At 34.0% G+C, this 26,439-nt stretch overlaps 1 protein-coding gene across 1 annotated transcript; it reads right to left on the bottom strand.

The window, feature by feature from the left end:
* Nucleotides 1-3,778: 3,778 nt before the first annotated feature.
* Nucleotides 3,779-14,019, bottom strand: LOC128224529 (aplysianin-A-like). Its single transcript, XM_052934406.1, has 10 exons — nt 13,860-14,019; nt 12,613-12,817; nt 12,293-12,482; nt 9,635-9,745; nt 8,639-8,863; nt 7,512-7,626; nt 7,059-7,172; nt 6,397-6,577; nt 5,001-5,164; nt 3,779-4,186 (listed from the first exon to the last, which is right to left on the bottom strand). Exons 1-10 carry the CDS (start codon nt 13,989-13,991, stop codon nt 3,974-3,976), a joined length of 1,650 nt encoding a protein of 549 aa, XP_052790366.1. The 5' UTR covers nt 13,992-14,019; the 3' UTR covers nt 3,779-3,973.
* Nucleotides 14,020-26,439: the final 12,420 nt, after the last annotated feature.

Genomic DNA, 26,439 nt, shown 5'->3' with positions numbered 1-26,439 from the left:
TCAACATACTTTTTTTCCTTCAAAAATGCATATCCTTTTTATTCAAAATCAGATAGTCTTCTTTCGTAAAATTTCGTCAACTCTTTATTACTAAAAAACACGTTGCAAACGATCTATTTTTTACTGCTGAAAGGCATGCGTTCCTCAAAACTAACTAAAACATGAAGTTCTGAAACATTTTAGGTTTTAGTTTTCCACCCACTTTTGCACCTTATGAGTCCCTTTATGATATTGAACGCAGGGATAGAAAATGTGTTCTGAGTTTAAAGTACCCACTTGAGTGTTGGTTAAAATAAAAAAAATCTCAATAATCAGAATACGCAAAACATCAAACAATTATTTCAAAATAATGATCAGATCGTGTGTTTTTTTTAAATTTTCCGTGCCATTATCTAAAACTAAGGTTAATACTATCACCTTTATAACTGCCTCATCTGTATGATATGTTGCTATTTTTGTATTATTAATTCAATATTCAACTTGATGCAAATACGAGGGACATTCAAATAATACAAATACACTGTACATAAAACATTAACTTTAGGTAATAGTTATATTAATGCACATCAGAGTAATCGTCAGAATCCGTTCTCTGATTGGTGGAAATTTGAATCAGCAACATTGATTATGCTTGATGTAGTAATATTTTAAAATAGGTGAGGTTGAGTAAGGCCGAGAACCCAAATAACGTCAAATGATGTTGTTTTCATTTGTGCGAGAAGATCATTATTCAGCTTCGATATTTATAAAAAAAAATTAAATAAGATCGTGAGTACAAAGTAAAGCAGCCGTAGCAATATAACTATTGCAAAGCTACATCTATTATTCAGTTTCTTTGTTCAAAAAGCAGAATGTTTGCATATTAAGCCCATGAGATAACGTTATCTCATGATTTGCAATTTGCAACGGGGGTTGTCATTTTGTTGATGTCAGAAAGCAGCAAGGCAACTGTATGCAATAATAGAGCACTTTTAAACAGAGCACTTTACAGAAAGTATTTTTTTTAGAATCTTAGAACATTAAGTGTATTACTGTAGCAAGATTGACGCAGTTGTCCGGTCTTCACTAGCTTCTCACCATGGCGTTCTAGGTTCGATCCCCGAATTGGTCGAAAAGCTACACTCTAATAGCATAATACAATTTGTTCTATTACTCGCTATAGTCAAAGTTTTTAGTAGAGTTAATATCGAAGGGTCCGACCTTACATGTTTTCAATTTCATTTACTAATATAGCAATAAACATTCAAAAAACACTTGTCCCTAATTGGATTCTTACAAACAGATGTGTTAATGGAATCATCAAAGATTAAATTACACAGTCTCTTCTGATAATTTTATTTGTATTGTTTTAACATGTATGCTGTATATCTAAGTTTATATTGATTGCCAATGTGAATAATTGCATAATTAATTATTATTATTAAGAGTAAAGTCATATTTTTTTCCGCTGAATTGAAATTACTACGCGATCAACTTCCAACGCAGATAAATGTAAAGATTACTGACAATGTAAACCGTCCGTTAACATCCGAGGTCGCTTTTAATGTTTAATAGCTGAGAAGTTCCGAATGTTTTACAAAATCATTTCAGAGTTGCTCGAGACTGTAAGGCTTTTGTACGACATCGTTTTGTTTCTGCGACTGTAAAGGAATGTATATGCGAGTATAAGGCATGTGTTTGAACGATACGATGTTGAAGCATTTTGTTGGATTTATCTTACAGATATTGAAAGACCCTTCTGCCTGAACTCATATAATACATTTTGAATACTCGCGCAGTGTCATACAAATTTCCAATACATCCGAATACATATCGTGGTGGATCCACAGATCACTCAACATAAAATATCGTAACATGTCGTATCATGTCTGCTGTGTGTCTTACTTCATCGCAATGACTTGGCAGTAACCTTTTCTCGATGCGACCAGGCGAGAACATACAAAAATGGCGACAGTATGTACGGCAGCCGTATGACAGTGTTCGGAAGTATGTAAGGGTCGAAAATCAATGTAACGAATGCACTTGTTTCTCAAATGATAGCATGTATCTTCCCTTGCAGAGACTCCTCTACCTGCAAACACAATGCGGTGATGACAATTTTAATGTTATATTACCTTCATTGTAACGACATATTTCCGGACATGCCGCCATTTAAAATCAGAGTAAGGTTAATAAATATAACAAAAGTATTATACCCTATTCAACATGTTGATTTAAGTTTTTTGTGGCCTGCTGACACAAAACAATAACAAGATGAACATTTTTCAATTTATATCTAAACGCAATGATTTGCGATCCGAACTCGTCGAAAGATGTTGCGTTTACCAGGAAGTATTCGCAAATGCCGGAAGCCCATCAATGTAATGATTGGAAGTTGAGGTGTTAATATAAGTGTATAAAACTCATAGTAATATACGTTTGTGCAGTCTCTAATAGTCTGTTTTCTAGAAACATGATAGCTGAAAACAATTTTCTGTAAGGATGGTTATATTAACTAATATTTGTAACTCCCTACATAGGGAAACCTATATTGAACAAAACTACACCCTTATCCACACACTTGGGCATATTTCTATCATTTGTTCATATATATAAATTGAAAAATAAGTGCTGGTTCCCGATTAGCTATTTTGTTTTGGTATGATGTAATGATGAGGTAATATGCGAATTATTTGACACAATTTAAAAATAATTATTGTAGCCTGTTTTGTTCTTAAATATCAAAAATGGTCACATAATGATTTTTTCATTGACTTGAAGGACCTATGCATTCTTTTCATTATTCATATAAACTCATAATTTCTCGCTTTTCAATTTTAGCCATTCATACGATAAGTATTTTAAAGTTTCTGCAATGGGTACATATCCTATTTCGTGTTGAGGTTTATGCTCTGAACTGGAAGGATATTTCACATATTGGCGAGTTAATAGTACACCTTTACCTTTCTGCCACGGGAACTGTACTTAGCTTTACGAAAAGACCACTTATTTCTTGCAATTCATGAAGCGACATTTTTCAGGAAGTGCTTAGAAGTGTTGTATTTTTAATATTATGCTAAGAAATGTGAACTATTCCAATAAAATGGCTAGGGTCATTCAAGCCCAGATTCTAAACTGCTCCTAGGCTTGATTGACCCTAGCTGTGCTCACAATTGAAATGAACGTCAAAACCAGCGATGTAAAAAAGATATTTGGATATATATTGGAAATATTGCTTTACCGAAAACACTTGGGAAATGGTTTGCTATTTTAATATTCAGTTAGAAATATTCGTTGTTTTACATAGCTAATGTCATTCAAAACCACTTTGTTATGACTCATTGTTTTACCTTTCAGACTTCTTGCTTACCCATTCCACAATTTAATTTTAAAACCGGTTCAAATCATTGACAAATGACACTACTCGGGTAATTATTAACCAGGCGCGTAGCTGCCTTTACGCGAGGACGCGGCTGAATCCACATGATTCTAACTAAAAAATAAAACGGCCAAAGTTGCAGTATGTGTACTTGATTACATGATCCTAAAACTGTCCGTTTTCATGTATCAAATGAAGCACAACAGAACGCAGAGAATGCACCAGATTGCACCATGGTTTTCAAAAAAAAATGCAAGGGATCATGCCCCCGAATCCCCCTTATGCAATTCTGAATCCACATGGATTGAGGGCTAGCTACGCCCAAAAGCCATCGTCAGCCATGTATTATTCTACAACTGTTTTATAAGTCGTAATTTACTGTGTGGATATGCTCGAAAAGAAAATCAAAACATGTTTCATATTTTAGTTTTATTTCAAATAAAACGGTTCAAAACCAAAATGTAAATATATATTTTCCTGATTCAAGTGACCACTTGATCTTATACATGTAGTTATAATATACTGTACTCCGATATATTGCTTTAACACCAGGTTGGTGTACGGGATAAAAGGAAACTTACACCTACACTTACGGAATGCGTTACGCGTAATCTTTTAAAAATAATAATATATCATTTCATCGACTGTATTGAACGCCCCTTCAATCCATCCAGAATCGACGCCAGGACTAAATGTGTTAGAAGCAATAAAGATCGGGTCACTATCTGAAGGCTTTAGCATTCTCCTGGCAACAAGGTCCTGTCTAAAACCCGGCGCCCAGGCATACCATGATGATCCGAAAGGATAGTCGTCCCAAATACGCATTACCTGTTATCAGAGTAAAATGCAAACTAAATTAGTTTATGATTATATCGTAAGGGATATTGGTACAATGAAACAGAAATGTAATATATGCTTAATAAATATATAAATATAATAAGTTTGAAATAACTTCGATGAAAGTTTAAAGCTTATTCGATATATCTTTCCTGTAATTCGTTCAAACTGCTTGTGAATGTGTAAAAACAACTGCAAACTACGATAGAAATTAACATACAAATGGATGAAATACATGCAATTGATTTGCGAGTTGTGGAGTGATGTGTTTGGAAAGAGGATGAGGGGAAAAGGGAGACGTAACATGTGCAAATGAAAGGCGATGCCAGGATTATTTAATTGCGAGGTTCGCAACTATTTTAACACATTGGTTGGCTGAATAAAGTGTCGAAAGATAGTATAGTTTAAAAAGTCCTTGCATTTTTGGTTCACATACCAATCAGTTTAAGAGATGCGTCTAAATATACATATTGCAAACACGAGGTCGTTCTTTTACATTTTGCATTGGCCCATTTCGTGCGTGTTTACTTTTAGGATGCCATTTTATGTTGGTTAAAAATCATCGATAAATTGCTTTTATTATTTATTATTTTTAATTTCTGCTTTGATTTGCGAAAATTCGATTTAATTACACCCTTTCAAAATTTACCCAATCAGTATCTAATCAAATCGATGCACAACGCCATGCAAAAGAGGATAAAAATAAATTGAAATTTTCTTATTTTTCTCCACATTAGAAGTATAATTATAACAGTAAACAATCGAGTGATGATATAAGACGCCAATATAATTTTGCTAAAGTTACCGCATAATCTGGCTGCGGAACATACTGCTCGGGAATGTCCAGAATTTGAGCATAGTATTTCCTAGCAACGTCAACAGCAAGATTGCTCATCCGTAGACTGTCATCGTCCGTCCCTGGGAACGTTGCTGGAGACGACGAAACCATTTCTTTCCAAACTTCGTTACCTGAATACATGACCAACATTTATGAATATAATTATTGAAAATACTTGAGCCAGTGTGACCACAATAGAATGACAACGAAATTTGCCTATATGTTGTGTAGTTGAAATAGCACTTTGCCATAAAGTATTATGCAGTTCATCGTTTTATTTCCATTTACAAAATTGATAGCCAGTAAGCGACTTTCCCAACCCACACTCGCATATCTTTTACATTGCCTCCCTTTTTGCTTCCTTTTTGTCATGTGTACTATAATTTATTTTTCTTCGATACGTTTGATCAACTCCTATTCTAAAATATAAGTAATTGCATTGGAAGACTCACATCCAATCATCTGTGTTTAAAACATAATTTAATTCGAGGTTTATGGTAATTACTTCTTTAGTAATAACTGCCTCAAATGCCAATTGCAATTTATCATAATAGGGTAAGGAATCTAGCTATAAGTTTTTTTCTCACGTTCTAATTCTGAAAATGCAGGGAAGATGAAAATGATTTGGCAATAGATTTTTAAACGAGTAACGTAATGCTTGAATAAGCTGACACATGGTGAAAAGCCTAACTCTTTTGTTTTGTTTTCTTTTACTGGCTAGATATTTATTTCCGAATAAGATCCAACTATATTGTCAATAGGTCGTTATTTTAGACTCAAGAGTAATGACATGTTGTTACAGGATCGCAGATTGCATTTTTTGTATGCTTATCCTGTTTGAACGTACGACAACACATGCGAACAAATCCACAAAGCACTTCTTGGGAGATTTGCAAGCTAGTCCTCGCTACGACGTCCATACATCCTTAGAACATTTTTTCATTCGAAATAATTATTCAATGATATTCGATATATATTAATATCAGTCTACTGCTATAATGAAAAGATTTGGAGAATATACATTTGTAAAAAAAATGAAAGCCGATAATTGTAGCACAGTGTATGATTGGGTAATTGACTTTGCTTTGGTTCAATCAGAGCGTCAAAGCAAAAATATTTTTCTCTTTACAATAGACTAAGTCGATGTTAATATGTTGTATACAACGGCACTACCTTTAAAATGCGTAAACTCTTTATCTCGTGGACGAAATATCGCGACTCGAGTGTTTGGGTATTCAAACGTGTTGCTCATTATTCCGTTGGTTGCAACAGAAAGTTTTACTTTGTGCGTAAAACTAGGAAGCTTATTAATAGCATTTAACTTATATATATATATTTAAAATAACTATAAAATCTAACATACTGTGGTCCGAGTATGCGATATTCAATACGGCTTTCCCGTTGATCGGTGACTTTCCAAAATCATACGTCTGTTCAAGGGGCGTATCCGAAATGGTGTAATCCGAATAGTGGACATGTTTTTTGTACCAGTCCGATTGAAATCCAAAAAATATTTTACCAGCTTTAACATCATTCACAGCATTCTGAAACAAACAAAGAATATGACATCTGTTTAGTAGTATTTTGACATTGTATTTCTCTCGTTAAATGTTTTGGCCATATGGCCTATCGCTATAGTTTCATTTGCATGACATAGTAATATAATATGCATAACGTTTCATGAATACAACATAAGTATGTGCATCCTAGTCAGTAATTTAAAACATGCATTTTTACACGTATTTAATTTCTTTAAAGCCTTGCCATAGAAGGAAGGCAAATCAACATTTATATATTAATTTCGATGATAATTTAAAGTTTTTCTTGGTTGTCTGGACAACTACTGTATTTTTTCATCGATATCAGAACATTGTATGAAGTTTTACGGTTTCGGGCAAATAAGAAAATCAAGCATCATGAATAATGTCCCATATTTAGGGGGTTTAAAACAATTAAAACAACTGGATCTAAATTATACAAAGGCATTAATGTTGTATTCGAATTTCTTATTCGGTATTTAGTTACCTTTAGTAGATGTGATATCTCAGGTGCCTGCAATCCAGCCCATTGAAGTCGTTCAAGGGCAACTTTAGGTATAGCCAGTATCACTTTCTTTGCACAACGTCGTAGCAATGATTGCTAGAACAACAGCAACGTTCAAATTAAAGAGTATTTATCTGCTTTTTCCTTCGGAAAAAATACATTGCCATATTAAACTAAAATTAAACATAGAAAATGACCTTGACTTTTTAAACTTGTCTTCATCTCCAGTTTACGCCTGTTTCGCTGACAACTCCAAAGGAGGATGGGTCTCTCGTGAAGTGTACGTTAGGTTTTAGCATGTAACTTTAAACATGGTATTTTATCATTTAAGCAAACTTACCTTGCTGCTGTAATTTTCATGTACATTTATCATTAAGGTGTTTACTCTTCACGCATGTAACCAGTTTCTTGTTTCGTAAAATGAGTATGACTTACGCCCATATCACTCGTAACTCCCCTTGTTGATACTGTTCTCGAAAATAGCAATGAATAAACACCATGCTTTGGACCTCCAATCACCCTTAGATGGTGGTTTCCGTGTAAGGCATGGCTGCAGAGTATATTGGGTTTAGGCTATGGCGATAAAACAGTTATACACGATCAAAATCATTTACGTTTCAAAATCTATGAAATAATTGAACGGTTTTATTTTTTTGATGTACATATATGTAAAATCCTCAGAAATACCCTTTTAGAAGTCTTTTTGTACCCTTCGTTATCTCATCATAAATAAATAACGCTTACACATTTAAACAAGTCGTTGCAGCTTAAACATTTAGCCCTAAGATACTAGTAAATCCAGGTATTTTGCCAGACAGTGTGGCACTTATCATTAGCGGTTATGAACATTTCGATCAAACTGATTCTATTCTGAGACATATCAAGCCGAAGCCACAAGGCCCGTACCCGTATGCAAATCAACCCTAAAACACCTCATTTTAACCTTTAATTGATTCCTTAACAAGTGAAACGCTGAAAAATATACATACATAGCGAGTTTTAAGGCGATACCTAACAACCCTTGATAAACATACCTAGTTTTTTATATATAGTATGTATGCACTGTGCTGCTTGTGGATTTTTGAGGTGTTCTTCCATGTTTCTTGCTTGTGAATTTATGTTCTATGTCTTTGGCGTTTACCCAGTGCCATTAAAACGGGCTTATGTTTAAACATTTTGCTACTGAGCTTGTTTCTGTAGCTTTTCGCATTAAGTATGACTCTGTATGTAATAATTAGTGAATGTAGGGTTGTTAAGCATCGACGATTAATACGTCTTTTTTTCAATACGTTAGTGAAATAAAAGTTTTTAGGGCGTTTGGCGGTTGTGCTTCCCGCCCCTTCCCTAGTTATATATTCCTGGATCCGCCACTAGATATCTTTAGAAGAATCTCCCTCACCCTCATCTTGAATGTATTTATGTTTTGTGTTCCTGTATTCCTTCTTATTTGAGGCATTTGATAGAAGTAATGTGTTCCTTTGTCCTTGTCGTGATGGAATCTCATTCATATATGGTAATATCACATATGGCATCCACAATCTGTTACTCTAGTGAAATCTTACCTGGAGCTGCTTGCAAGAAACTGATTGACCATTGTGACAGGAATACTCTGGAAACCAGTGGCTACCGTTTTCACAATAGATGGCGGCGCTGTAGGGTCAAAGCGCCCAGTAGGAAGCATCAGGGCAGCCTGAGACTCTACCACATAATCAAACGAAAAGGCGCTGGCATCCCGCAAATAGTTGATTGTCTCGTGATCAAGAAATTTATGGTTAAATGCATTTTTGCTGTAAAGTACAAAACTAAGATAATGGTTGTTTTTGAAATTTTTATAGTTATAGTACAGCAAAGGGACGTCTTGGTATCTAGTTTTTAGATATGAGTTTTATGTTTAAAGCATTGTACTTTAAGCATTCGGTAAAATAAAAGACGTCTTAATTCTTCTTATTGCACAAACACACATTTGCATAGGTGTTTAAATTAGAATTGTTCCTCTGAAGATTTGAACGAATCAAATCACGCTTAAATGTGAAAGTATTGAAATGATTTTTTTACCTTTAATGTATAGATGCCGAAACCAAATAATTATTAATTTAATATGTGATAATATGTGATAATATGTGACCTTGCATCTCTCAATATGAGTATATGTTAGGCATGTTATGCATATATCAACGTTTTCTACACCACGGCTGGTGGAATTTAAGGAGACGTTAAACAGTCACAAGGATGGGTGAGACCACCTACTGGGAAATACCCTTGGACGTTTTATTTTCAAAAGTCTTTGATTGATGGATCTCCTTCGACCCTAGGCATTTGATATATTTTTCTGCTACACGGGCGTGATTTTCACAACAAAATTTGCAGTCTCTCTTGATAGCCTGGGTATGTCCGTCACCCGCATTAGGCCATTAAAAACATAGATAGGTTCGTATGCACACAGTAAAATGTGTTCACTGTATAATTTCGTTTATAATTTGAACGAAAGAGTTCCTACTTTTTTCCTTCAGTTTTGTAGGAAGATTGTGTGACAAAATGACATGCTGTTTATCATTTACCTCTGTTTATACAATGGGACTCCATCCAGAGATTCTACCAACTGAAAATTGTATGGGTCGCTGGTGTTCTGTCTATATATGCTGTCCAAAGTGTAGTTGAAGTAAACATCACTGCAATCGAAACACAACTAATGAAATAAAATGCATACTATAAAAGACACTTCAATAGAAGACTGTGCTGTAGTCAGAGGACATAGTACCGACTGGAAATGTTTATGAAACAATAGATAAACATTACATTTACTGGTAAATGTAGCTATAAATTAAACTACGTGCCTTGCACAAAGAAAATAATGCTTCAAACGAAAACCAAACATGAAATTAAGATCTAAAACAATACTGCTTAAATAAATAAGTGCTTCATAGGCTAAACATATAGCTAATAAAAACGAAGGAAAATAGCACTAGAAAATCTTTAATACGAATCATATGCTACATACCGAATCCTTTATTAGTACAGTTAGGTGCCATTGTGGTAAATAATGCGTAATAAATATGTTTTATTCAATGTATGTACTATAAAAAATGTATTATATATCTCTAATGGTTTATGTTATGAATCGCACTTTAATTGCTTTATTCACCAATAACTCATACAATGAGTTGCAATATATTTTATAGCTGTTTCTATTATGTTCTGTATATATGCTGTGGTGATAGGTCTTTAATAAACTATTGAACCTGTAACGTGTGGCTGAATATTAACGAGCGATCAAAAAGCTTCTGATGAATAAACACATTTTTAATAATGATAAACAATTTTATAATTCGTTTTCTTCAGACTGCAGGATTAGTACTTTAGGACAAATGATTGGGAAATAACTTGGTGTCAAACAATATTGAACACTAATAAATTGCAGCCATGTTAAACATTATCAGAAGTGAATCTCATCAATAACTGCAACTGTCCAAAACAACCGGAACTTTGTCGCACCACAAAGTTGAACGTTTGACACTCTCCAAGAAGAAGCATTTCTACTACGTGGTTTATGCGTTTCTACTACGAACTGGCACTTCTTTGGCTTTTTCACACCAGCTTTTACAGCCACGCATTTATGCATTATACGAACTCTCTCAAGATTGTTTTATTTTGCAGTCCAAGCAGCAGTAACTAGATACTGCACATGCCACCCGCAATCGCATTTGCTCCTAAATCTGTTTGCAGGGTCAGGTCTAGTGTGTATTATCCTCCTCGATATTCGATTGGCGTACACAGTCCGAGTATCAACAGCAGATTCTTTGCTTTGATGCATTATCCCCAGACGTTACCAGTCATAATTGACACCCTTAAATACCGCTAAATAACATAAATCAGACTAATTAAAATTCACCACCTCCTCCTGCGCGGAGCATCACGAGATGAATTGGACGACTCCACTAAATACGATCGTTTTATTAGAGTTTAGTGAAAATAGCTATGGAAATTACAATTTGCATTAAAATAATTATATTTTAAATCAAATTTGGTTTTCATTGCTTCTTCTTTAAAAGCAAAGCATTACAAGCGACTCCAATTACAATCGATCATTCAAAATAGAGTTATAAAAACATATTGTCTTTTTCAACAATGGCAATGTCCTCCTCTAATTTAAACATGTCCTTGTTTGAATCATCCAAAATCATTGAAATACTGAGAGTTACTGGTAAAAGCAGCAATCTAACCGCTGCCACCAGCATGATGCGGCGTCCTGCTTAATATAACCGAGTGGCCAAACGCCTTTTGATTTATAAACACATACATACTAAGTAACACCAGAAGATTTTACCTCGTATGTATGATTAGTTTCTTAAACTAATTTACTATCATCAATGGCAACCATGTTACAAACTAACAGGAATAAATCACAAATATCACTTTAACAGTCCAAAACAATCAGCGCTTAGTTTCATCACCAAGTTACACTGTAACTGAAGAGGTGCTTTCACGATGTGGCTAAATCCGCCTCCAATTGTAACTTCTGACCTACGAATTGTGTTGCTTTCTATTCCGTGGAGTTAACCACCATGCTATCTTGTCTGATACGAACACTATCGGGATTGTGTGTGGTGTTGTCCGTAGACCACGTATCCAGGCATCATCGGCACATCTTCTATACCGTTAATTGACCATCTAGAGACGTCAGCAGCAACAACCAAAATACCCTGCTTTATGTACCTCCTTGTGCGATGAGTATCACAGAACCGATTAAAAAAGTACATTAATTACGTTTATTCCACTAGATAATTGATGCGTGAGTCGAGGAGAGATATCGATGCTAATTAAAATGTTAAAAACTCTCAAACAGGTACATAAATGAAATGATAATAATAATGAAAAATATCAATCTTCAAAATCACATTATATTATAGTTTCTTTAGGATAAAACTAAGTTCTAAACATGATACTCGGTATACAACACAATAACAACCAGTTGATGGTCATTGGCCTGTGTTCAGAATATTGGTTGACGCTAGTTTACACTAAATAATTAATAGTTCGTACTGATATAACTCGCACAAAAACAGATCAATCTTATTACAAACAAGAGAACAATGTCCATATTGTCACCTGATTTAAATAATTTGATGATAAGTGTGATAACTAAAACTTGAATGTCAGAGGAAGACCCTTAACGATATACAATGGTGCATGACTATGCGACGACAAGTCAGACTTACGAGTTTAGCTTTTTAAAATTAATACGATGATGCATGGGCAGGTCGTATGGTGCATGGGTCGGCAAATCAATGTTGCGAACACGTCTGTTTCTCAAATAATGGAGTGTATCATCCCTTGTCGACGCGCCAAGCGGAAAATCCACAATTTGCAGTCCCAGCGCCTTGATGACATTGTTCGCTTTAGGATGAGCTGAAACAAATGTTAAAAAATAGCTCTGTAACATTGTCACGTCATTCCTCCCGATAAATCTCCATATTAATAGCTGAAAATCGCAAAATAATGTTAATATAATACTACATATAACAAACCATTGACAAACCTTCTGGTATAAATCTCATTCCACCAAGCTCAAGATTTATATCTGGTGTGCCTGGGAAATGTGTTGTGTAAAGCCGCCCTCCTATCCGATCAGAATATTCATATAGAGATATCTTCAAATTCCGATGACGTAATCGCCAAGCTGAATAACTTCCGGAAATTCCAGCACCAATAATTGCAACGTCATCACACAAACGTTCTGCTCCCTGATACATGTAAGTTTTATTACTACGCTGTGCTTACATTAATTAATCAGACATATTCTGAGTCTCATATATATTTCTAAGATTCTGCTTTGATAGTGTACGTGGTGTAATTGATCAGTATTAAAGTAAATACATTGCAAGTTTGAAGAATTTAGTAAAGCGTTAAAATATATATCAAATTTTGGAACGAACATAAACAAGCATAAGGCTAAGCAAAACAGTACAACGATGTTCATACACGTTACAAAATTATCGACATAGAACGTCACTAGACAACTCAAATTATTGTAATAAGCTCCCCCCCCCCCAAAAAAAAAGTTCTTTGTTTCCTATCTCTAAACAACAGGGTAGACAGGTAAACAAAACTTTTTTCCGATTTTTGAGGCCTCTGTTCTAAATCGACCAAGATCAGGGTATATCCCTATTCAAGAAAGTTTTAAATATAAAATGCTCAAATTTAAACAATTTTACCTAATGAATGCGTTAATGTAGGTAATTACTAAAAAAAATATACCGATCGTAATACAAGAAAGTGCAAGGTCGGTATGATAGCATATGGTCTGCCCTACTAGTGTAAACAAAGATAATTCATTTTTACGCCTAAGTAAATGTTGGAGTAACCACAAGTGAAAAGTATCTAAAAAGGTGTACCACAATTTTAAATGCAAGCTAGTTTTATTTAGTGTCGTTGGACCGTCCACCAAATGCAACAGAGAAAGTTGAAAAGCAATAAATTTTAAGCAACAGCTTAATGAGTTAACTTACAGTTTCATAATAAGTAATGGTTTAATTTAATTTAAAAACATGCAACAAAGAATAATGTCCACAGTCCAACATTTACAAAATATCTACACAGATCATGGTATGACAAAAGAATTATATTCAAATGGAAATTTGAACACACTTAATGAGCACTATTTATTACAGTCAACATTTAAGAATAATTCAAAACAATAAACAATGAAGTATTAAATTTAAAATACATATACAAGATACATTGCAGTTATCATTAATTGTTATAGATGGTTTTTCTCATACGTACACGTCCTCTGTAGCCGTGCGAATCTGAAGCACCCGGATGAGGTTCACTACCCGTAGCAGTTTGTACAGCAAAAATTAAACTAATATTCAACAGTAAGAAGAAAACGAAAAATTGTAGTGGCACAGTATCCATTGTGAAAAATACAGTTACGACTACTTGTCTTCGCAACTGCCGAACTATGACTGATGCAAAAGCATTATGGTTGTTTGGTTATCATTTAAAACGAAACCAATATTGTTTTGATCGATGAGTCTACGTCATTTAGCATTCATCGTATGTTACATCGTTGAGTAATTTAGTATAGGTTTAAGTTAAATTGGAGATGTTTATGCTAATAAAATGTTCACTCTCATCACATGCATGACAGCTCCAGTGGCGTTGTTGTCGACATAAAAATATATTTAACATTTATTAAAAAGTTACAAAAGAACGTGTTCATTTGAAGTGATGGACTAACTGATGAACGTTAGCGTTCAATAAATGCATGTATGCACTGTAATTCGTTTATGCCTGTTAAAAAGAAGAATGACACTCGCGTCACAAACTTATCATACAAACTATATCGTTTCAAGTAAAACAAGAACAAACAACATATTGGAGATTAAACCAATACATAGGGCAAATTAAAAGTCGATCAATTTGAATGTGGAATTTTAAAGTCGAATATTTGAAACCATCTGCTATCCCATTGGTTAAAAATGAGTCCAACCATCATAAGAGAATGCTTGTTTGTTTTAGAGTTAGATAGCAATATACGATATGTCAGAAAAAAGCGTTATATTTTTCGACTTGCTTTGCAGCGAGTGAAAAATTTACTTTCAATGGTACGCAAAATGAGAACATGAACATACATATCTTTCAATGTGAGAGCCAAACAAGACAGGTTTAAACTTCACGCCATCTGTTTTACAGACTCCCCCTTCACCAGACTTATATAAAAAGGCTTACTTAAGAATAAATACAATGTTTCAATACAGTGGAAACAAAATAAAAGCACAATGTAAACTACAAGGACAATCCCAGAAGCCATCAAAACGAAAGGGACCCTCTTACTGATTCAATCAGTTTTCTAGACTAAAAGAGATGCCTGTTTAGTTGAAAGGAGCAGATACGAACAATAAATGTAATACGGAGCAATGGGTAAACAATATAGCGTTGTCGGCAAACGATTACAAGCGGGTCATTCAGGGGGATGGGGTCAACACGATGGAATATGGGCATTGGCGGTTTTAAGCGTCTGTAGGCAGAATGACTGCGGGCTCATTCGTTTATTCGGGGGGTGTATGATATAATTTTAAATCAATTCATGGTTTAGAAATGTCAAAATGTGCAGGAAATTTGAATACCGAGTCCACCTGTCGATCCTTTCCCAAAAAGGAAAATCAAGCGAAAATCAGAGTTTCATAAAATGTACCACTTATATTGCCACTTTACGTTGAAACAACCATGCATATTCTTTCAGTTTTTCAACGATTGTACAGACATGTAATAAATTCTAAATAAAGTAAACATTTCAATCAACATAATTTGCTTATTTTTATTATGAGCAATTACCAGACTTCCATATATATTTTGCATTAACAAATGTGCAGCACTTTCAAAATTCTGTAATCGCAACAGCCTGTGTACAGTGGGGGGTTTGCTATTACAAATCTTTATTTTCACCTTACTGTTGACTTTGAATTTTTGAAAAGTACAAACTGTAACGGATGGCAAACCTTATCCGGACTCTTTATATAAGAGGAATTCCAGAGGAAAGGTAAGTATGAAATATAAAATATATTTTAGTAAATTACTATTAATAACAACATTATGAAACTGATTTTTTAAAGAAATTTTGTTTTACATGTTACTCATCATTTACTTATCATATCACGATATTTTTATAAAAAATGAATGCTTTTGTTTTTGTTTCAGGCTCAGAAAATTAATGATAATTTAAAATATGTACAGGATATTATTGAAACGTTTATACATCTAAGAGAGCAGCACGTTTGTGTGATTACGTTGCAAATATTGTTGCTGGAATTTCCAGAGCCTTTTCACATGGGGATTACGTAATCGAAATTTGAAAATCGCCCTTTATGAATACTCTGGCCGAGAAGGACACATTTTCCAGCAGCACGAGATATGAATATTGAGATTAATATTTAGATAGGTGCAATGAGGTTTACACCGGAAGGTTTGTCAATTTAAAGGTCGTTGTATTCTTGGGGATGACATTATTTAATTTAGTGCAAACATTAAGTGAGAAAAATGTTTCAGGGAAAACGAAATGGTGGATTTGTAAGGAAAAGTCCTGATTCGGGTACGAACTTTTGCCTGGTTAGAGGACTTTTGCTTCGGAAATTTTATGCGTCTATTCTTTGGCGAAAACAATACGATCGACTTGGGTAAACATTAATATTGAAGAGCGGATATCATTATTTCAATGGTTTAGTCTAATGTTCGAGTAAACCTTAACCTTATTCAACGACTTATTCACTTCAGAAATGGAGTAGAACTTCACCACTTTACCAAAGTACAAAAGTCTGTGTATAGACATCACATACCAAAGTCAAAAACTCATGAACATAAGCAATTCTCAGAACTTAAAAAGTATTCAAAGGGTCAACAGGTGGGCACAAGTTTGTTTTCATTCCAACCAAAATGTGGGTAATGTGCTTGCAATAAACAAACAAAAGGGGGGGGGGGGTAAGAAACAATAGGTCGGCCAAGATACGTGTCCAGTCGAGTGATAACCATTGAGAATGGGAAATAGGAATATATATATATATATATATATATATATATACGTGCAAGCACAGCTCAACATGACAAGGAATGTCATACTTGCCGAGAAAATACGAAAACTGTTCATAAAATCTATACGTTTTTTTTTTGTAAACATTGCACCATAACCCATAATCTGTTCAATATTGTTTCTATTTTTAAAGTTATAACACCAAATAAGGATTGAAAAAGACGTTTTTTGACGCATACTCGACGTATATATTTTTCAAAATTTAAAAAAGAAAGACCAAGCTTAATTTGGTACCAGAATCGAAACTTTTTCTCAAAATCCGCGAATTTGTTTGCACCGATCATGAAACATTTTTTTCACTTAATGTTTGCATGAAACCTAACCCCCTTGGTATCGTTTGTCTTCTGTCAGAAAGATTTTGCTACTTAGCTTTTCCTTCAAGTGTTCATACTTAAATATTTAGCTGAAAAATAAGATGGTGTTGCATTACACAAGTACAACATGTTTATCAAACACCCGCCGAGATTTATAACGGAATGTTGAGAGAATTGTCGTGGCAATATTAAAGGTATTACAACATTTATTTCAGCTCGTCCTTAACTGAACAGTGTTATCAACGCAGTAGGCTTGCAAAGTGTGTGTTTTTCGCTGGGCGCGTCGACAAGGGATGATACACTCCATTATTTGAGAAATAAGGGAAACAATGAATAATTATTAATCGGAATAATATAAGCGTTTCAAAATGGTGAATGGCCATACATTTAGGCAAACCTTTTCTTTCACATCAAAAAGTGACAAGCTTCTCACAAAACATTTTTAAACTTTTAAATTTTATATCAGCATCGTATCAAATGATTTCATTTTCACTTTGAGTACACATATTCTTTTAAGACATACTTTATATATATATCTTCTATGCATTAAACGTATATGTATGAATAGATATACTTTTATTACACCAGATCATATGACTTCGTCTGTATGTTTTGTTTCCTTTGGATAAATGATTCGGCCCCATAATCTAATTAACTATCATCAATGGCAACCTAAATACAAAATAACATAAATAAATCACAAATATCACTTTAACAGTCCAAAACATCAGCGCTTGGTCTAACCAGGAAGTTGCACTGTAACTGAAGAGGTGTTTTTTCGTTGTGGCTTATTCCTCCGCGAAATGTAAATTCTGGTCTTCAAAAAGTGTAGCTTTCTACTTCGCGGCCATGACCACCAGACCATCTTGACTATTACGAACAATATCGGGATTGTGTATGTTGTTGTCCGTAGACCATGTATCCAGGCATTATTGGCACATCTTCTTCACCGTTAATTGACCATCGAGAAACGTCGGCGGAATATTTTCTATACCGTTAACTGACCATCGAGAAACGTCAGCGGGACATCTTCTATACCGTTAATTAACCATCGAGAAACGTCGGAGGCATATTTTCTATACCGATAATTGACCATCGAGAAAAGTGGGCGGCACATCTTCTATACCGTTATTTGACCATCGAGAAACGTCGGAGGCATATTTTCTATAAAGTTACTTGACCATCGAGAGGCTTTGGCGGCAACAACCAAAATGCCCTGTTCTATGTACCTTCTTGTGCTATGAGTATCACAGAACCGATTGAAAGAGTACATTAATTACGTGTATTCAATTAGCTTATTGAGGCGTGAGTCGAGGAGAGAAATCGATGCTTATTAAAACGTTAATTACTCCCAAACAGGTAAATAAACTAAAATGATAATTAAGAATTTCATTCTTCAAAATCACATTATATTATAGTTTCTGTAGGATAAAACTAAGTTCTAAACATGATACTCGGTATACATTTGTATTAATTACAACCAAGTGATTGTGATTGACCCGTGTTCAGAACATTGGTTTACGCAAGTTTACACTTACTTATAAATAGTTCGTACTGATAAAACTCACACAAAAACAGATCAGTCTTATTCCAAACAAGACAACAATGTGATGATTAGTGTGGTAACTAAAACTTGAATGTCAGAGGAAGACAATTCTGTTCACTTCAAAATGTACAATGGTGCATTCCTCAAACTTACGAGTTTAGCTTTTTAAAATTAATACGATGGTGCATGAGCAAATCGTATGGTGCATGGGTCGGCAAATCGATGTTGCGAACACGCCTGTAATGGAGTGTATCATCCCTTGTCGACATGTCAAGCGGAAAATCCACTATTTGCAAGCCAAGTGCGTTGATGACATTGTTCGCTTTAGGGTGAGCTGAAATAATTGTTTGAATAGCTTTATAACATTGTAACGTCATTTCTCCCGATAAATCTCCATATAAACGCTGGAAATCGCATACTTATGTTAATATAATACTACATAGTGAGTAGCTCTGATATCATTTTTCAGATTTATCTGTCTAAAAATCGACAAGATTTGAAATGGCATTTAAGCATTTTGACAATATGCAAGACACAAACGTCACAAATACTATTTTATAAGACTTATAGCGACATCAATCTCTTCGACCTAAACACAATAAGAGACGAGTTATGAACTCGCCGTACTTTGTAGGGAAAGACGTGACAGTGTCACAGTTGGGTTATATTAAGTGAAAATGAAATTGTTTGATGCGATTTTAATATACAATGTAAAAGCTAAAAACATGTTTGTGAGATGCTTGTCATTTTTTGATGTGAAAGGAAAGGTTTGCCTAAACATATGGTCATTCACCATTTTAAAACGCTTATATTATTCCGATTAATGATTATTAATTGTTTCCCTAAGAATTCTGCAAAGGACATTCTCATCGATTGATACCAAAATGAATTATTGATTAATTCACCATTAGGTACTTATACTTAAAATCGTAAATTAACCTTTTTCAACTCTGATTTCTGTCCAATTGATTATAAATAACCAAGCAAACCCGTTTCTTAAAAGCGACTCGTTCATGGCTTTTATAATGGATTTTTTGTGTGGCAAACTCCTTAAAAATAAGAAACGATACTTCAACGAATGGTGATATATGTTTAAATATTGTCTCTGAACAACGTAAATTTGAAAAACTTTTAACTTACTAACGCCATTCAATAAAAGGATGTAGCGTGTTTGGTTGATTGACCTTATGACATGGTGCTACCAATGCTTTCAATAAAGGTTTATATATTCGTCAGATTTGTAGGAGTCTACGCTGGCGGCTGAACCGGCGGGGGTTCGCTACCCGCTACATCCAAGTTGGGGTTTTTATACTTGACATGTTGATTTATTCCTGCAAATTCGGTATCAAAGAGTAGACTTATTATAATTTAATTATTTTTAGATGCATTAACGGAAAACAATATTTGTAGGGGCACAGTATTCATAGTATACCTATAGTTACGACTATATTCGTCTTCGCGAATGCTGAACTATGAATTGTGCACAAGCATTGCGGTTGTTTGGTTATCATTCATAACAAAAATAAAGGTGTGTTGATTGATATGTCTACCTCATTTAGCTTACTTACTTTAAAATTTACAGGCGTAAAAGATAATTCATAACAAAAATAATATTGTGTTGATTGATATGTCTACCTCATTTAGCATTCATCGTATGTAACATCGTTGTATAACATAATATAGTCAGAGTTTCATTGGACATTTTTACGGTAATATTACATGAAGCAAACAAGTCGTTTGTTTCAGAGTAATATAGCAATATATTACAAGAGTAAGAACGAAATGTTATATTTCACGATTTGCTTTGCTATCAATGTTAATGCAAAAAATGAACATGTACATATCTCACAATGTGAGAGCCAAAAAGGACAGGTTTTTAACTTCTTTTCAACTGTTTACACACTGTCCCTTCACCAGACTAATGTCAAATGGCTTACAAAGGATAAATACACACTGTTTTTCAATAAGTAGGTCGATATGCGTTTAAAAATAGAGAAAAATTTGTTCATTTAAGACAAATGTAAATATTTTCACGAGTGAAAATCTACATGTCGACTGTTCTGAAAATTTCAAATGCATCACTATCCAACTTAAAACGTTACATAGTTTCAAAGGCAACGTCCTATATCAACACAAACGTCACACAAATACCTTCGTTACCGAAGTCATTGGCAATTTGTGAGTATGTGTTTGATCATATTATAAATTGCACTGCTCATTCTGCATCTTAAATGTGTTTTCGTTCATTCATTGCATTTGTTTACTAACATTAAACTGTATAATACAAAATACAAAGGTATTTTGAATTATTTAAAGAATTTTAAATTTATTGAATATTTCCAATAACAACCAGGAAAAACACCTACATGTGTCATTTTCGTTTAAAAAAAGCGTTATGAGTTACGTTGATGCATTTCGTTTTATCAAATTCGTCATACATCATAATAATTCTACCAAAACCAATCAGACATTAATAGTCAATTTATATTTTGTGTAGTTGTTGACATTATAGCAATAGTAATAGAACTGTATGGTTATATATTGTATTTATGTAGTATTCCATCTGTATCATAATTTGAAGTCAACATTTTTTCACTTCAGGAACGGACTAGAACTTTACCACGTTTACCAAAGCAAAAAGGTCCATGTAAAGACATCGCAAACCAAGTCAGAACATTAGCGATTCGTATGACTAAACAAGTATCCTAAAGGCTAAACAATTGTGCACAAGTTTGTTTGCAGTTCACCAAAAATGTGGGTATTATGCTTGAAATAAACAGGAACAAAACATCGGCCAAGATACGTGTACAGTTGAGGGATAACCATTAATATTGGGATAAAGGGATATGTATATGCAATCAAAGCTACAACATGCATAAAAATACCATATCTGCCGAGAAATACGAAAAACTGTGGATAAAATCAAACATTGCAACATAACCCACACTCTTTTCAATATGTTTTTATCTTGTTATTGATACCAAACAAAGATGGAAGAAAAAAAATCGACGCATACTGGACGTACACATTTTTCAAAAATTAAAAAGAAAGACCTTTTACCAGGCTAAAATTGGTACCAGAATCGGAAATCTGTGTCACCAGACCGATGTTTTGTTTGCACTGTTCATGAAACATTTTTTTACTTAATGTTTGCATGAAACTAACCCCCTTGGGTTCCGTTAGCCTTTTGTCAACTAGGGTTTGCTACTTGGCTTTTCCTTCAAGTGCGTTCTTATAAAGACTCGCATCCTCAGCTCATATATAGGAAAGAGATGATGTTGTTATCTTACGCTGAAACAATCATTTATCTTCAATACGTTTCTCAACGATAGTACAGACATGTGATAAATACTAAATGAAGTAAAAATATCAATCAACATAATTTCCATTTTTTTGTTATGAACAATTACCAGACTAACATATATATATATTGCAAACGTGCAGCGCTTGCAAAAAACTGAGATCGTATCTGCCTGTGTATAGATATATTGATTGTAAATGTATTACATTAGATGTTAAATATTAAATGTTTAAGCTTTACATGCACAATTATAAACTTAGTAACCTTTATAAGTGGAATATCAACAAATTATTTCCTCTTTCAAAGGTTAAGTTAACATGTGTTTCCGTCAAAGGTCGATATTGTGGACACTTTTCAAACAGATTAATAATTTCAGTTGCATTATTCTTGTGTACGTAAATCGTTGTTTAATGGTAATATTTATTCCATCTGAATCAAAATTTAATGTCATCATTTTTTTTTCACTTCAGGAACGGAATAGAACTTTACCACGTTTACCAAACCACAAAAAAAACACGTAAAGACGCCACTTACCAAACTGAAACTCATTATCATAAGCGATTCTCAGAACTAAACATGTAGTCTGTTTGCATTTCACCTACAAATGTGAGTAATGTGCTTGTAATCAACAAAATGCGGGCGTTAAGCAACAAAAGATCGGTCAAAATACGTGTACAGTCGAGTGATCGCTATTAAGATTGGGGAAAAGGGATATATTCATGCAAGCATAGCTTCAAAATGCATAGAAATGCCACACTTTCTTATAAGGACTCGCATCTTAAGCTTAAATATATGAAAGAAATGGTGTTGTATAACGCACGTACAAACTGTCAATCAAACATTTCCTGAATACAAATTATAGTCAATATTAATGATTAACCTGAACTTGACATGTGATGAGTTTGTTTGATCCATGTTTGTGTCAGTGATGTTGTCTCATTTATAATCTTTCGCTTTGTTCAGTAATGATAGAATGTAAAAGCATTAAAGATGAGTATGGGTTATGATTAATATATCTTTTTAAATCAGGGTCTTGAAATGTAAAAAGTAATTAATCAAGGAAATTCATTATTAAATGTTACTTTTACAAGAATCTATGAAAATCCTGAACTTTCTCGGTTCTTTTTTATTACGGAAAGCTGGACCCCTTTTTTAAATGTTCAAAGACAATTATAAAGCACTTGACTTTAATACTATTTTTTGTTTATTAATCAATTATTATTTAAACGTTATAAAAGGAACAAAATGATAATGGTTTTACGGTTATATTTATAAATTGTTATAAACTTAAAGCTTAATTGATTAATTGAAGGATCAAAACGGAGGAAATAGACTTTCGGCGTTGACCGATTATAACGAACAACATTTTTTAACTCTAAAATTTCATCACATTTATTTCATAGATCAGAAGCTTTATTTTCTTCAAGTGAATTTCATTGGACAATATTCTCTAGTTATCTGTGACATAGCACAGACGCCCCACTCCATGTGATTTTTCATTAGAAAATATTCTCTAGTTATCTATAACAGAGCACAGAGGCCCCACTCCATGTGATATTTCATTGGAAAATATTCTCTAGTTATCTGTGAAAGAGCACAGAGGCCCCACTCCATGTGATATTTCATTGGAAAGTATTCTGTAGTTATCTGAAACAGAACACAGAGGCCCCACTCCATGTGATATTTCATTGAAAAACATTCTCTAGTTATCTGTGACAGAACACAGGGGCCTCACCCCATGCGATATTTCATTGGAAAATATTATCTAGTTATCTGTGACAGTACACAAAAGCCCCACTCCATGTGATATTTCATAGGAAAATTTCTCTAGTTATCTGTGACAGAGCACAGAGGCCCCACTCCATGCGATATTTTATTTGAAAATATTCTCTAGTTATCTGTGAAATAGCAAGGGGCCCCACTTCATGTGATATTTCATTGGAAAATATTCTCTTGTTATCTGTGACATAGCACAGAGGCCCCACTTCATGTGATATTTCATTGGAAAATATTCTCTAGTTATCTATGACAGAGCACAGAGGCCTTACTCCATGTGATATTTCTTTGGAAAGTATTCTCTAGTTATCTGTGAAATAGCAAGGGGCACCACTTCATGTGATTTTTCATTGGAAAATATTATCTTGTTATCTGTGACAGAGCACAGAGGCCCAACTTAATGTGATATTTCATTCGAAAATATTCCCTAATTAATGGTGACAGAGCACAGAGGCCCCACTTCATGTGATATTTCATTTGAAAATATACTCTAGCTATCTGTGAAAAAGCAAAGGAGCTCCATTTGCAGGATGAAAGACCCCTAACCTGATTCTTACATAAGAAATTGACAAATACATTGAAATGGTACCTTTACATGTTTCTTATTAACCTATAAAACACTAAATGGAAACTTGGCGTTGTAATTTGATAAATTGATTTTTGGTTGTCGAGCTTATTAAATATGAATTTGTCGGGCAATGTCATTGGCAGAAACATGCGCATAAACAATAACAAACTTTAGCTTGACATATTTTTAATTAATAATTTAGAATGGCTTTAATAAAAAATAACCGCCAATTCTCCATTAGTTTATTTTCTTGTTTTAAAACCGAAAGTGACCAGATCCTGTAAGAACCCGGTCTGTTGATTTCATTAAAACCGATCACACTATCCAAAATAAAAACAATTGCAAAAGTCTTATTTATTGAAATTATAAAACATTTGACCAATTGTCTTGCAAAAGAATTGGCAACCCCTAATAAATAACATTCTAAATATAAAAAAAACAATGATATGCACAACCTACCTCAATGTTTACTCAAAATAAATTACGATATACAGAGGTTGGCATTTAAAGTAAACAAAAATTACTTCCTGATTAATTCGGATACTCTCGGCTTTTAAGGTTGCATGCCTTATGAGTCATCAAATTGTTCTTTTTTTGGCCACTCTCAGAAACGATGTGTTTATAAATAGCCCTTGCGGAAAAATGCGACAGATTACTGAATGAAATTGATAGTATCACTGTGTAGATAAATGAATAAATTTTCAGAAAATCGATGATGCATTGTTGTTCTCTTTCCATTTGGACCTGCAATTCAGCATGTTTTATCCATTATTTTGTTTTTTGTCAAAATAAAAGCAGAAAAGCTACATAATAATTCATAAAAGTTATACTCACCGATGCAGGAGACGTCAATGTATCCTTGTAAAGTCATTGACAATCAAAACAAATCTTCAAACATCCGAAATCGGAAGTATAAAATGTCAGTCAAAACGTCCCAATCCCGGCAGAAAAACGACATAAATTATTATAAAAAATGCTTGTGAAACTTTTTGCTCGTTTTATTTTGTGTCACATAATTAGATAAAACCCGTACTACAGTTGATAGATAATTTACTCATGATTATTTTGGTACCATTTTCGGCAATAAGTATAAATGTTTGCAGGAGTAATATCCATTGGAGTGAGGAGTGGTATTAGCATTGTGCAGAATAGGGAAGTGTAAAATACGACGTCACGTTGTTATTGCTACCTTTAGCTATTAAGGGAAAAGTAGATATTTGAGATATATTTGAAAAGAAAATAAGTGCATGGTTGTTATAATTTTAGACTTCGTTATAAATGAAATTAAACATATTGTTTTTTTTAAAAGCTACCGTCCATTACATTGAATCGTGAAAGGTCGAAAATATCATCAGCATTTTTTCTGCATTTCCAGGGACTAGAAACCAGATGATCCCAAAAACGACTATTACAGTATTTTCTCAATACAAGCCTAGAGTTATCAGAACGAATTAGTATGAGGCCGATAATACATCCTTTTACTTGATTAAAAGAATATTACATTGCTGTCTCAGTTGAGTTTACCCGATTAAAAATTCGCGCGTAATGGTTTCCTAGTTAATAGTGTGTATATTTACTATTTAGCATGTGAATGTCACGTGATTAGAATAGGTACATATAGCGATGCTTTTCTTAAATTTAATGAGGTCCGCCCGGTTAGCTCAATCGGTAGAGCGTTGGACTCTGAATCGGTCAACCGGGCGGACCAGGTCACTTCTGTTGTGATTGGTTATGAAATCCTTTCTATGACCATTCGCACTGTACCACTGCCCCTGGTATGTACAGAAGTTGTCAGTTCCTTGCAGAGGTGAAGGCACCTAGTACTGGTTCTGCCCAGGATAGGTGTGCGGTGGTTGAACTGTCACTATGGGACCCTTCAATGTGCTCACGCCGGGACCTGGAGTATAAACTACTAACACCACCAACACCAAATTTAATGAGATATACATGGTAGACAAATCAAATAAATTTCAAATTGGAAAAAAAACAACACAAAAACTGCGGAGAAAGAATGTCGTAAAAATATTACATTTTCTTTTAACTATAAACATATTTTCTAATTCAAGAGAGTTTCAAACTGTGATTAGTCTATAACATTTATCAATTGTAGACCACAATTATTCTTTTACTTGCACTGAATTTTTAATCTGATGGGGTCCTTGCCAAATAAAATTATAAAAACGATTTATGAGTTCATTCAACACACATGTACTAGAATTTGGTAATGACATGGGCAGGTGTATACAAATGTATGGAACGCCTTTGCTGCCTT

This window comes from Mya arenaria, chromosome 17 (assembly GCF_026914265.1).
Source record: "Mya arenaria isolate MELC-2E11 chromosome 17, ASM2691426v1".
Lineage (NCBI taxonomy): Eukaryota > Metazoa > Mollusca > Bivalvia > Myida > Myidae > Mya > Mya arenaria.
Note: the sequence above shows the minus strand (reverse complement) of the source record. Positions and strands in the feature narration are given on the sequence as shown.